Source organism: Callionymus lyra, chromosome 15 (genome assembly GCF_982586985.1).
Source record: "Callionymus lyra chromosome 15, fCalLyr1.hap1.1, whole genome shotgun sequence".
NCBI classification, from domain to species: Eukaryota; Metazoa; Chordata; class Actinopteri; order Syngnathiformes; family Callionymidae; genus Callionymus; species Callionymus lyra.
In genome coordinates, this window is record NC_141832.1 from 21,361,402 (window position 1) to 21,376,863 (window position 15,462).

Below are 15,462 nucleotides of genomic sequence, written 5' to 3' on the forward strand. Positions count from 1 at the left end.
TTGAAAAAGAGAGGAGGATCAGCCACTCTGATTCTGAGGAGACACGTTTAAACCAAAAATGTGTCTGGTGACGTTCCCGCCGGGATCCTGGCTGTGGCAGGACTCAGGCAAAGAGGTCAGTGGAACATGACTTCATTATTAATATGAACGCTCGCGTCTCTGCGGCTGCTTCCACGACCCAACAGCTGGCACCAGCCGCACATCTGTTCATTCCAGCGCCACAGTCCACTTCACTCACACTTTTGAGGCCAAACCAGGCGCAGAATCCGACCACCCGGGCTTTTGGGTGAATCACAAAAAAATGAAAAAAAGTAAACCGACGTCAACTTTGACCTCTGGTGTGAGCGACCCCCGGGCCACACCATCTGTCGCCGGTACAGTGAACAAAGTTTTTGGACAGAAGCTGGTGACACTCCAGACATGCGTGTCCTACTTTCCTCTTGTCATTGTTCATAAACCTGTATTTATTTTGTAATTATAAACACAACTTTTGCAAGGACAGGATACTTTTTAAAAACATTTTTAACTTTTTTGAAACTAGTTATTAATATGTTTATTGATTCACGCTAACAATGAACAACTTCAGACACGACGGTGGTGCTAATCTTCCACAGTGTGTCGCCCAGAACAACATGCAGAACCAGCTGCAGCGGCGGCGTCGCAGCAGACGGCCGGTTAATCGTCATTGTCACGTCCGCCTGCGAGGCTGCGCTCGGCTGAGCAGCAGGTCACAGTCTCGGCAGGAGCTCCGAGCCGCTGACAAAGATATGATTCCTGCTCAATACACATGCAAATGTGGAGACATTTCTGCACTTCTGCAGCCTGGACAATGGAGCAAGGCATTCCTGAGATTTGTGGGCTCAGGGCAGGAGGGGAGGGAGACCCCCTCCAGGATGTGGGGGGGCTTCAGATTAAACCACCTGTTCCACCACACACACACACACACACAATCTTTTTCTTGAGCTGCACTTCTCACACACTTGTTTTTAAAACATCCAGTCTCACTAGTTTGTGGTTTAATAACACACACAAGCATACACACATAGACACAAACACACACACCCATGCACACAAAAACACGCACACAAGAATGCCCTCAATAAATACACCACCACACAGCCACACAAAAACACACACCCATGCACACAAGAACACATTCTCCAACCCACACAAAAACACACATGTAAGTAAGTAAGTAAGTAAGTAATATTTATTTATATAGCGCTTTTCCAGACCAGGGTCGCAAAGCGCTTAAACAAACAAAACAATACTCAAAAAAGTATATACACTTTAAAGATCAAGATAATACTAAGAACAACACAGGAGTTCCAGAAAATCAAGGAAAAGCCTGAACAAAAAGAAACGTCTTAAGATGTTTCTTAAAGGAGTCAGTAGATCCATCAAGCGCAAAGAGAGAGGAAGATCGTTCCAAAGCTTAGGAGCAACAGCCTGAAAAGATTTCTCTCCTCTGGTCCTGAGTCGTGTGCGTGGAACCATAAGTAGATTCTGATCCACAGACCTCAGAGCCCGAGCTGGGGTGTAAGGCTGGATCAGATCAGTGATGTAAGGAGGAGCCTGACAATGAATAGCTCTGAAAGTAAGAACCAGAATTTTAAAGTTGATCCTGAAAGAAACTGGAAGCCAGTGAAGAGTTTTAAGGATCGGAGAAATGTGAGTTCTTCTACTTGAGCGGGTTAGAATTCTCGCTGCAGACTTCTGAATCAACTGCAGGCGAGACAACTCCTTCTTAGGCATACACTCACAAACACACACGCTCACAAAAACACACGTAAAAGCATGCATTCACAAATAAACAAACACACACCCACACAAAAACACCCGTTCAAGCATGCACTCACAAATACACCAACACGCACCCACACAAAAAGACGCAAGCATACATTCTCAAACACACACACGTACAGAAACACACACTCACAAACCCACACAAAAACGTACACAAGCAGATTCTCACAAGCATACACTTACTAAAAAAAACAGGCTTACGTGCACACACCTACACAAACACACACAAGTATAGACTCACTTACAAACATGCACACATTTGCACACAGAAACATACACACATACACAAATACACACACATGGAAATACACATACACGCAAACATACAGAAACACACATATACATACACACACCTGGACACACAGATTAATAAATGAAAACATAAATAAATATAAACACACTCACAACTATACACACATACACTGACACACACATAAACATACAAAACACACACATTCACACACACTCCCTCTCTCAGCTAATTTTGACTGCATTCCATTTGAGTCACATCTGTGGGAAACAGACCAAACAATTTGCCAGATATCTGACACACACACACACACATGCACACACACACACACACACACAAACACACACACTACAGTTGGGCATATGTTTCCTCACAGGCCGTCTAAGCCTGAGGGAGAATCTTGCTCCAAGTCTAACATCAGCGACATGAGTGTGAAGCATCTGTTGTGACACTCTTTCACTGATGGTGATAATCATGTTTGCAGATATATCACAACAACAAGTTCCAAACGTCACATCAGCTTTAAGAAGATGTAACACTCTGAGATAGTTCGTAAATCATCTGGACAAAGGGCTGAGGAACTTTATTTATGAGCATTCATTTAGTTTAGTTTTTATCAACACGTCGAGGAAACATTAGATTAAATAGTAAAATGAACAATTTCATGGGTTTAATGGATTCTTTTTTAAGTAGTTCACTGTTTTTCTTCTGGTTACTAAACTGCCTAAATTAATTTTGGAAGACAATTCCATGTTTTCTGTCTCTGTCTCATCAACAATTGGCATCAAAAGTAGGATTTTTGCATCAGAGCTTACACAGTGTGTTCACAGTATGGACGTGAGTTACACAATAATAACCGAAAAAATGTGTGATAAAGTGATGATCAAAAATAAACACTGAAATATTCTGTTGTTTTATTACATCAAGCTTTTCTTTACTTGTTCTTAGTTATCAAATACAGTTGCTTTTCTCTAGATGTGTGTTACAGGAAAAAGGATTCATAGCAACACACAGTGTGTTATTGTTATTCTTCAACAGGCTCCTTTATAGAAACAGAAAAAGACACAGTTTGCAACATATGGTCGTGACTTTTAACCATCTCAGTGCACAACATAAACCACTTCATGTTCAGTCAGTGCATCCTCGAAACAAAGCTTGGACTATTAATACACACATATGCTAACCAGTTAGCTTCTGCTGCCATTAAAAGTTATTACAGTACATGTACTGTCCGGTGATTACTCCACACAAGTGGTTGAATCATTCAAATATTATGGCCAGAGCTGGTGATACGATAAGTATCCCGATACAGGGCTAACAATACGATATATTACGTTGTTGCGATACTGTATGAACATCAACATGTTTGTAGTATTGTCCAAGTACTTGACTCCGATGTTACAGAGTTTACAGACAGCATGACTCTTGACAAAGTCGTAACTGCTTTAATTTGTTTCGAAACCAAGATATTTCCAAACATCAGCTTTAAAAGCTGCTGGGGTCGACTGTATCCTCTCGTCCTCAGTCATCACTGGGATCTCACAGGATTTCCTCGTTACTTTAGCTGCGGAGGATGTAAAAAACGTTGCCATTTAGTGGCCAGAAGTTTAATTGGAACACAAAAATAAAACACTACGATGTGAATGTTTGCATATTAATTGTAACTTGAAAATCAAATTATTTTAATTGTATTCACATTTTATTGAAATATAAACCACAATAGAACTATGATTAAGATAAAGTAAAGAAAATAAAGATTTGAAAGTCACATTTTTTTTTTTTTGTTCTCAAATAATAATATCAATACAGAGCTGTTGAATATTGATACAGTAACGAATAAAAGAATATTGTGATATATCTGTGTAACGATTTATTCTAACCCCTCGTTCGTAGTAGTTTGCTACTGTGAATGTGGGACAGTGCTCATCAAAGAATCATACGTTTTACTGCCAACATTCATTTTCCTTTGTAGTCGAGGTAACTGGGTCAGTACAAGAGGCTCATAATTTGATGAAGAAATATATTTGTTTAATCATACCTTCGTAAATAACGTGAATGTGAAACAGAAAATAACTACAAGCTTAACTAACGGTGCTCTCAATGTACAAAGATGGTTAAAAAAATAAGATATTTTGTAATACAAGATACTTCCCTGTCCTTTTTGATATTGTTTTCGGTCTGTGTTTTTAGAAAGTATTTTTTTTTAAATAAAACTTTCCTGTTTTAATATTTTTCTGCTTGTTTCTGCGTTATCATGCATTAAATGTTTAATGATAAATTATGTTTAATGACAATTAGGAGTCTTGGTTCTTGAATCTCTCGTCAGAAAAGCTTCAGTTCTTGGTTCTGACAAATATTCTTCCTGTTTGAGGACATAATGTCGGCTTAAAATGTGTTATAATCCCGTATCTTACAACCGGCTCCAGACTAAGTAGACACTTAACGCAGAAGCATCAGTTGTGATGGATGTGGTCACGAGACACGAGCCCAGAGGCAGCATGGCAGCACCACCACAGCACCACCACCGTCTTTACGACTATTGATCAGGAAAATGGCACTCATGAGTCAAACTATTTGTGAGTGTTCGTGCGTCTCCTCATGCGACCCGCCTTTTCCTGCTCCTCTCCGAGCCACTGCCCTTCTTATCAGTCTGCCCTTACATAGGCATGTATCAGGAGATGGTGAAGTTGTATATACGGAGCAGATTTTCCATTCAGACATTAAACACCACGCGGTGTGTTTACGTTCACTCGGCGTGTTTACGTTGCATAAGACAAGTTTTTCTCCAGTTCCGTGATTTTAGAATCAGCCAGCTGAAGAGTCCACTTTCAAACTTTTAAACACGCATTGATAACACATCATATCTGGACAACAATAATACACACGACAAGCGAGTATTTGGCTTCCTGGAGTCACAATCTTGTGTATTACGACGACATGGTCTGAGCCACGCTGCAGCAAAGCTGTGCTGTGTCAGCGTTAACAGTCGTATAAATAGTTTCAGTTTCCTGTGCGGGACGTTGTCCTCGTCTGCAGTGCTTTGTGTTGCACAGTGTGTGTTTGTGTACATGACATCATGTCACTATGATGGCCTTCTTATGTAGCTCCGCAGTGTGATTCACTTGATTTATGAATTGATCCACAAAAGTGGAAAACAATTCTTTAATGAGATTATTAGTGCTTTATATTAATTATATTTCTCATTCATTTACTAAAAATGGTTGTGTGGGGGGTTAAGATAATCCCAGCTGTTCAGGGTGAGAGTCAGGGAAGAGTCTGAACACATGACCAGCGTGTCATAGTACACACACAATCTACTGACAATTTGAATTTGAATCTGAATGTTTTTGGACTGGGGAGGAAAGCAGAGTTCCCGGAGGAAACCAATAAATGTTTTTCTTAAGCGGGAATTGAACCTGCAACCTTCTTGCTGATAGGCAGTAGCCCGAACCACTATTGCATTGTACACTCTTTTATTTCCAGTTATGAAAACAGTAGACCTTGAGTCAAGACCACTTTAGCAAACACGAGATACTAACAAAACCAACTCATGACCAAGATGTTTAGAGACCAAGACCAAGACCAAGACCATGACAAAGACCAAGAGAAAGTCCAAGACCAAGACCAAATAAATTAGTCCAAATAAATACTACACTAATGAGTTTTTTAAACCCTAGAAATGTGCTAGTATAAAGACAATTTAAGGAAAAGATATTATAGATTAAAATAAAAAAGGAAAGAAATTTGGAGAATTTAATTTTAACGAATGTAAAGCCAAGTCCTAATCAAGCTTATACTCCTTTTTACAGTTTGGTATACATTTTGTTTGGGCTCCTAACTCGACTTAAGAAAAGTTTTTGGCCCCTTGTGTGATTGAGTTTGACACCCTTGGGTTTAGTGGCGGGTGATATCAAAAATATTTTATCATGGTATGATTTTATATCACAATAACGATACCACAAGTTTTTTATTGAATAACTATCTCCCTTTGTTTTGGAACTTTCTTGTCATTTTATCAAAATGTCAGTGTTTGATACAAATACCACAAATACCACATGTTAAATGCTTGATACTTTTTGAGTACTATGATTTAAAAAAAAAAAAAACCCTGTAAGTTTAATAATGGTTAATGTTAATTCTTAACTCATCAGATTTGAACCCAAATGCATCTTCATACAGACAGGCTGATGTCCTGTTTTTCTTTCAGAAGCCATTTTTTTTATCTGTCTTTTAAAAAAGTGGCTTCCACCCAAACTTGACTCGTGCATCCAATAATGCCGATGTCGAAACAGGCTGGTGTTTTGTTTTGTGTGTTGCTACCAAAGTTCTTGTTTGGCAGTGACTGTGAAAATGATCTTTCAACAATAAAATGTCAATCGAAATGATAGAAGAGAATAGACACAACATATATTTTCTATCTCCCAACACTACCTATGACACAGGCCAGTGCAGTAAGAATTTGAGGTGCAAGCCACTATTGGGGCCCACAATGGCATCTCAAGTGCCACCCTTCATTGCACTGCTTCTTCTTTTATCTCCACCAACAGAGTTGCAACATGTCCTGCGTGTGACCTCACTCTAAATGTTCTGGTCAATTCGTCAACTGGTAATATTGATGTGGCCCCACGGAGGAAAACGGTGGATCAATGTTTTTTACTTTGCATCAATTCTCTTGTGAATGACCACGTTTTAGCTTTAACGCCAGGATTAGCATGCCGGCCACGTCCCTGGCTTTACTGGGGACCGCCTAGTCTGACCTAGACCAGGCCAGAACCCCGGATCAAACCCTGAACCATTTAAAACAAGACCAATCAAAAAACTAGAATAAAAACTGCCTTCTTAAAACTGTTGTTGTTGGTAAATGTTTCTAGAGTTGTTCTGAGATCTGCACTAAACATAAATAGTGAGATCAAAGGACATATGACTGGCTTTAGCGCTATATATTCCGCTGTATTTTGGCGTGAAAAATCGATATTGGTGAGAAAAATCAGTTTCCATCAGAGTTTCAAATAAAGCAGCATGTGGCCCTTACATCAGGCGAGTTCATATCTGTCGATATCGACTTTACAAAAAAGTCGAAAGTCAGTTTATATTAGTTTAAAGTCACAACATGTCCTGTCTAGACCGGTAGAAGTTGGACACTCAGGGGACATACACACTGTCAGGGTGACATCATCTCTTCTATACTAGGGGGGGTAACGTCACCCCCATAATTCGTGCGAATAAAACGACTACATGCATAATTCACTTAATATCAAGGGCGGGGTTTGTGTCACCAGTGAGCCCCCCCCCCCCCACCATCCACCCCGTTGACAACAAACCTGATGCTCCTCTACCTCACCCTGGACCAACAGGAGGGGGGGTAATGAGGTCATCTCAGAGCAGGACGTACCCTGCTGGCAGGTGGAGGCAACGACACCTGTCCGAATTCGGATTGTGTATCAACCGCAGGTGAGGATGAAACCACAGCAGGTGAGTCGGGGGGGGGGGGGGGGCAGCAGGATGACACCTGAGGGGTCGCTCCTCCCTGCCTGATCTCAACAAGCAGCCACACCCCTCCACAGAAAAACTGGATCATCCTTCACCTCCACTTTACCAAAGTGAGAGACCAGGACCCCCAAGGGGGGGACACGCAGCAGCGGGTGAAGAAGAAGCGACACCAGCGTGTCAGTGTTGTCCTCCTCCATCCTTACCTGGTCCATGGTTTCAGTCGACCTCCTCCCTCCTCCTGGTCCCTGTCATGACACGCGCGCTCTCTCTTGTCTCTGCTTTGAAAATATGATGGGATGGGCTCCTCCTCGCGGACACACGCCGGCTCCTCTGGCCGTGACAGTCCGCCTGCTCCACTCCGTTCTCTCCCGGCTGCGGTAAAAAAAAAAAAAAAGCGTCCGGACGGAGAATCCTCGCCTCGCGTCCTTGATCCTCCAGCTCTCTCCTCCTCAAGCGCCTTCACTCCTTCCCTGTGTTCGCTCGCCTCACCCCCCTCTCCCCCCCTGTCTCCCCCTCCCTCGCCCATCCCTCCGCCCCTCCCCCTCATGCCGCAGCCCAAAAGAAACCACCAATCGGAGCGAAGATGCTGCGAGGAAGAGGGAGGGCCGAGGTCGGGGATTGGCTGCCGGCTCCACCACGTGACTCCGGGCAGGCATCCTCTACCAGCTGTCCAGCTCATGCAAACCTCTGTTGCCATTGACAACAGCTGCCGGTGGACGCACCAACCACTGCTGCTCCCCAGACGCGCCGCGATTGGCTGCGTGGATTCACGGCCCCGCCCACTGTTCCAGTGGGGAGCATGCTGGGACGTGTAGTCCTCAGCGGATGGAATGTATGTATGTTCGCCCCCCCTGAGGGGGATTTCAACCTTACTCTTTAACCCCTTGCTTTAGGAGAAGAAGTGCATGCTGGGAGAAAGACCTCGAGGTCCGAGCGTTTCCCGGTCAGCCAGGAAAAAAAAAGACATCCTCTGTCGCTTCCCTCACACGCAGGGAAACTCCCACAACAACAGGAACTCCCCCGACACACAAAAAAAAGAACCACCATGGGAGGTTGCAGGTGCCACCAAAAAAGGGGGCGTGTCTACAAACTAGCGGCAAGTGTCAGGGGTCAAATCTGGTCTCCTTAATTTCTCCTTGATTTTCTGAAACTCCTGTTGTGTTATCAGTTTTATCTTGACCTTTAAAGTATATACTTTATTGAATATTGTTAAGCGCTATACAAATAAAAATTACTTACTTACTTACTTAATCCTTTTATGTGGCCCGCCGGATGGTTGGCTCACAAACAGGGTAGGTTAGTGTTCGTGTTGATATTGTGACCTAAAAAGATGTTAAAGATGAGATAAAAACTGGAATTTGATTGAAGGACTAAAAGATTTTGAACTCTTGTGCGATTCAGTTGGATTGGATTATTATGATGACGACTAGCTTGACATAAACTCACAGCAATTGTTACTCAGGATTAATTTATTATCCTTCTATCTATTACCTATTATATCACAGGTATGCCTGCCTTTAACAATATTCTAGGTATAACTTCAAATTAAAATAGGAAAGTTGAGCTTGTGTCAATTTCTACATAACTTGTGTTTTTTTTTAATTAAAAGTATTTATTTGTTGTGATTAGAAGTATTCTAAAAAACTAAATTAAAGTGAGACCTTTTTCTTACCAGAATAATTTATATAATTTCTGTTTTAATATTTATTACTGTCCAAAAAGTCGTTTTGGATTGAAAAAATAACTTATTATCTCCGAAATAATATTAGCTAAGTCAAGACGCCTGTTTCAGTCAGTATAGTAAAGATAATATAATGTAAACTACTGATAATCAGTGAAACCAAAACTAAATTATATATTTTTACTATATTATCTGAAGGTCTGTCTCACTTTTAATCTTATATGTATCCTTCATATAGTAATATTTGCATTTTTGGTGACATCCTGTTACAGTGATTTTGAAGCTTTTTCACCGTAAGTAAAATGTGTCTGTTCTCTCAGTCGACTTCCATTTGATACTTGATTTTATAATTGTTAGTCTGACCATGAAATATGTAAAAAACAAAAACAAAAAAAACAACCTTTTATCTCATTTAATTTTAACAATGTTAAACATTTTAACTTCCTGGATAAAGTACAGGACACGCCCACAAATGTCTTTACCTGTTTCTTCTTCATTAATCCACTTGTTTTCTTGATCATTTAAAACTGATTATTTGGTAAAAAACCTCCTACAGTTTGTAAGTTGCATTTATAATGTTGCGAATGAACATCAGTTGGGATTCAAACCTTTGACCAAACTTGTGTAACAACTTTTTTTCAAGTCTAGAACATCCTTGGAGCAACTTGGACGAACCTACAGCTAAGTGTATTTTTTAGAGAGATGTTATTTTTGCTGATGTGACATAATTTCAAAACGATTGTTCGGCATTGAAATTCCAGGAAGTTTGGATGCAAGTGCAACAAGGTCGGAGGTGGCTCAGTGTGACGGGGTCGGTGGAAGACGGTGACGGTCAACAATGAATTCCCGCAGAGACACAACAAGGTCACTAAAAGTGCAACAACACAACAACAAGGCTGTGCTTTAATGTGCTGACACCACGCACACACTTAAGTGCTGCCGGGTGTGTGTGTGTCAGGGAGAACAGCGGGTGTATTGTAATGTGAGAGAGGAAGATTATACTATCAGCAGAGGAATTCCGATTATTCGCCAGAGAGAGTCGGTCTGCACACAGAAGACGACGCAAGAAACAGAGACTTTTTCGCTCAGATTTCGTTGGAAAAATCATACAAAAATGTTTCTTGATGATAAAGTGTTAAGTCAACTCATCGCTATAAGATCCTGGGAGTCACAGTGGGAATATTTGTGTTAAATATAAGTCATACTTAATTAAACTACTATGTCATTTGACCACAAAACTACTCGGTAGGTTGGAGAGTGTGTTTTCATTTGAAATACTGTGATACTTTTTCAACTCACCAGGAAACTGACACAACAAGAGCTTTATCTAGTTTAGTAAACAAACACACATCCTGTCTGTGACACCGGTTACAAGAAAATGCAGTTACAATATTCTGACACAGGGGGAGCCAGAAACATCCTTTTGAAACCTCCATATTGCTGCTTTAATAATGTTCGGCTGTGTGTTTTCAAATATTTTCTTGAATTTTTAAGAGTTTTTTTTTTAACTGTAATAATAATAATTTCAAAATAAAATGTATGAGCTTCTTGAAATGAAGAGCGAGAGGAGACATGGATTAACAGCTGCAGTGCTAGTGGCTACAGTATAAACCACAATATTCGCTTAAATGACAACGCTGTTAATCATTACTCTTCATGGTCCAAAATAATTTAAAGCAAAATAAGGATCTCTTGTACAAATATGTACTTATTTTAGATAGATTTATTCTAAATATATGCACAAAAAATATTTAAATAAAAGTTATGAGAAAAGGAAAATTGTGAAACAAAATCTCAATATTCTGACAAAATACCGTAGCCCTAGAGCTAGGTAAGCTATTTAAAAGATAATTCATTCATATTTTTATTTCAGTTTATAAATCTAAAATGAAAAGAGACAGCAAGAAATTTTCATGGTGAAAATTCCATCTTTAGACAAGTGCAGTTCGGAAATTTGGATAGTTGCAGTAGAAGTAAGAAAAATTACATCTCAGTCCGAGTGAAACAAGCAATAAATTGAGGATTTAATTCAACGACGTGTAATAGTAACAATTCAAATTATATCCTCAAGAAAGCTGAGAAAAGAATTGAAAAGAAAATAAGTCACTACATAAAATCGGATATAATTACTGTCGTTGACAAACGCCGCCATCTGCTGGACATAAGTGGAATGAACCATTAGTTGAGTATAAACAGAAGCGGGACGTGATCGCACCATAACTGTCACGTTTTTTTGAAAGATGATGGATCAGTTTTCAAAATGTTCACTTCAAAGGGAAGTTCTATCACATTATATGAATATGATCGACTGATTTTCCTGGCATTTTTAACGTTGTTGTAACAAAATAATGAACGATGGGAAAGTCCAGGATGTTTCCTTGATGGAACAAGGTGAGGCACAATGAACCCTTCAAGATCAGGAAAAGAAAACACATAATAAAGTAAAGTCATTTTTATTTGATACATCTGTTATAATCAATAAATCACCAGTGCTTGAGAACATAACAACAACTTGCTTTGGCTTCCATGTTGAAATTGATTGAATGTATATTTCAACACCTGGAGCTGAAAATGGCACGAGGCTGCTGGAGCAGCTAATGCTCCGTCACGCTGCTGCACACTGGTGCTCTCACCTGCTGAGGATTGTGGGTAGCAGCTCTTAGGAGAGAGATGGTGGAAATAAGAGTAACATTTGGCGACAGATCCAAGACATGATAAAAAGGAAATGTGGTTCCAGGATTTGCTGTTTTCTCCGGTTGTGGTTTGAGTCCGGATAGGGTGTGTGTTTGATCGTAGATCCCAGTGTTCCCGAGAGCAGGAGGATCCACTTCCACTTCATCGGACAACAACCCCCTCCATGTGCTGGACCGCTCCTCACATCCCGACGAGCAGGAGGAAACCATCACGGTCCAGCCATGACTCTTTCCCTGGAACACAATACAGGCACTTGAGTTACATTTTCCATCCTTCCTGGAGAGTGAGCGTGTCCTTGAGATGCATTCAAGAGTGTACAATGAAGAGGTATGAAGTATTTAGTGTAGTCATGAGATAAGGTCACACTTTAGGAAACATATAGAGCATTGAAGTATCATTGTATCATGAAGCATATTGTAATCATGAAGCATATTGTATCATCAAGCATATTGTATCATGATGCATATTGTATCATGATGCATATTGTATTTTGATGCATATTGTATTTTAATGCATATTGTATCATGAAGCATATTGTATCATGATGCATATTGTATAAAGATGCATATTGTATCATAAAGCATATTGTATCATGAAGCATATTGTATCATGATGCATATTGTATAAAGATGCATATTGTATCATGAAGCATATTGTATCATGATGTAAATTGTATAAAGATGCATATTGTATTTTGATACATTTTGTATCATGATGCATATTGTGTAAAGATGCATATTGTATTTTGATGCATTTTGTATCATGAAGCATACTGTATTGTATTTTGATGCATATTGTGTAAAGATGCATATTGTATTTTGATGCATTTTGTATCATGAAGCATATTGTATTTTGATGCATATTGTATAAAGATGCATATTGTATCATGAAGCATATTGTATCATGATGTAAATTGTATAAAGATGCATATTGTATTTTGATGCATTTTGTATCATGAAGCATATTGTATTTTGATGCATATTGTGTAAAGATGCATATTGTATCATGAAGCATATTGTATCATGATGCATATTGTATCATGAAGCATATTGTATCATGAAGGATATTATGTAAAGATGCATATTGTATCATGATGCATATTGTATCATGAAGGATATTACGTAAAGATGCATATTGTATTATGAAGCATATTGTATCATGATGTAAATTGTATAAAGATGCATATTGTATTTTGATGCATTTTGTATCATGAAGCATATTGTATTTTGATGCATATTGTGTAAAGATGCATATTGTATTTTGATGCATTTTGTATCATGAAGCATATTGTATTTTGATGCATATTGTATAAAAATGCATATTGTATCATGAAGCATATTGTATCATGATGTAAATTGTATAAAGATGCATATTGTATTTTGATGCATTTCGTATCATGAAGCATATTGTATCATGATGCATATTGTGTAAAGATGCATATTGTATTTTGATGCATATTGTGTAAAGATGCATATTGTATCATGAAGCATATTGTATCATGATGCATATTGTATCATGAAGCATATTGTATCATGAAGGATATTATGTAAAGATGCATATTGTATCATGATGCATATTGTATCATGAAGGATATTACGTAAAGATGCATATTGTATCATGAAGCATATTGTATCATGATGCATATTGTATCATGATGCATATTGTATCATGATACATATTGTATTATGAAGCATATTGTATTATGAAGCATATTGTATAAAGATGCATATTGTATCATGATGCATATTGTATCATGATGCATATTGTATTATGAAGCATATTGTATTATGAAGCATATTGTATTATGAAGCATATTGTATAAAGATGCATATTGTATCATGATTCATATTGTATCATGAAGCATATTGTATCATGATGCATATTGTATCATGATTCATATTGTATTGTGATGTATATTGTATCATGACGTGCATTGTATAATACGATGCCTATTGTATCATCATTAGTATTGTATCATCATTTGTATGGTATAATGATGCATATTATATAATTACATCTATGATATCATGATGCGTATCATATCAAAAGCTTAAGATGTCTACCTTATTATACATTTGCATATTGTGATAGTTAACATTTTGACGGTCCAGCAGGAAGAAGCATAGCTTAAAGCTAACTGTCAACTTGCAGTCAGATCCCATAATACAACAGGTCTATGTAACTCCTCTAACCCAGGAACAGGTTAAACTCAAGTCGCCACGCGTTGCTCTAACTGTTAACCAGGTTTGACTTACATCCAAAGTACTTTATGTTGATGTTAAATACAAAAAGGAATACATTTTTTTAATTTTTAATTTTCTTTTTTTTACAATGAATAAACATTATGTTGCTGGTTCACATGAGGATTCGTAAGATGTGTTGACATCTTAATTTAAGAAATACAACAAGGTGATCTACCTGGACCAGCTGTTCTGTCATCACGACCACAGTCAGACAGAGAATACTATATATTATATTTAGTCCTTAAACTATATTTTCGATATGCGATAAAATAAAACCCACCTCTACTGCCACGTTTATTTATCTCCAAGACCAGCACCAGCACTCACACACACACAAGAGTAGATGCGCAGCAAAGATAGCATCATATCTTACTATTGTCCGCGCAGGGAGGAGCAGCTCGCCTCGACCTCTGCTCGTCCACCATCATCCTCCTCATCACAGGATGTAGATGATGTAGGAGAGAAAGACGAGGCCCATGATGGCGAAGAACATCAGCACCAGAATGTCTACCATGATGAAGATGCCGTCGGAGATGTGTGGGGCAGCAGCAGCAGCAGCACTAGGTACTCGGCTGGACTCGGGGATGTTCGTGGAGAAACGGGGTGGTAACCGCCCCTCCCCCACTACGACGGTGAGCTATTTTAACCCTCAGTGTTGCCTCACAGGGAGAATTTCTAAGCCTTCAGTATGTTTGTCCGAGAAAAAATCAACTCTGTATATCAAATGTTAACGTCAAGTCTGTAATCTTAAACACACATATATATATATTTTATATTAATTCAAATGGTGTCTCAAAACAGTAATGATAGTCTGATGAAGCTTCATGAAGCAGTGTCATGTTGTTTGGAGGTCAGTAAGTGGCGCCATCAGTTTAAAAATGATGCGATGTTTCATTAGTTGTTCAAAACAGAAAATAGAGCAGAGACCGCCATCTAGTGGACTCTGAAAATAATGACACTGCTTAATGAAACTTCACACGACCATCATTACAAAACAGATCATTGAAAAAAACAAAAATGAAACCTTTGTACTTTATCAAGAATTTGCAATATTTATAAATTGTATCAAAAGGTCTTAAAATGTGTTTAACAATTTGAATTTTCGATTAAACTTTTTTAATATTTGCTTTATAATTTGTCTTTTTTTTTAGTTTCTACATTTGTTAAGACAGAAAATTTCTATCGTGAGTGTGTAAAAATTCTGGATAAAATAAATTTTACAAGTTTAATTTTATCAAACAAATAATGAATTATTATAACATATAACCTTATTATAATCAAAGAATCAACACATTTGA

General features: G+C 38.6%; 1 protein-coding gene and 1 long non-coding RNA gene across 2 annotated transcripts in view; both read right to left on the reverse strand.

Moving 5' to 3' along the window:
- Positions 1–8,048, reverse strand: part of arhgap23a (Rho GTPase activating protein 23a) — an 81,505-nt gene extending 73,457 nt beyond the window's left edge. Inside the window, exon 1 of the mRNA XM_087808622.1 lies at positions 7,750–8,048. Within this exon, the coding sequence (XP_087664748.1) occupies positions 7,750–7,758 (9 nt within the window). The 5' untranslated portion in view covers positions 7,759–8,048. The remainder of the gene's footprint in view (positions 1–7,749) is intronic.
- A 3,616-nt stretch (positions 8,049–11,664) lies between these two features.
- LOC148065328 (uncharacterized) lies at positions 11,665–14,729 on the reverse strand. Its single transcript, XR_015713444.1, has 2 exons — positions 14,538–14,729; positions 11,665–12,154 (listed from the first exon to the last, which is right to left on the reverse strand). It is a non-coding gene; the product is annotated as an uncharacterized LOC148065328 (long non-coding RNA).
- Between the last annotated feature and the right edge of the window lie 733 nt (positions 14,730–15,462).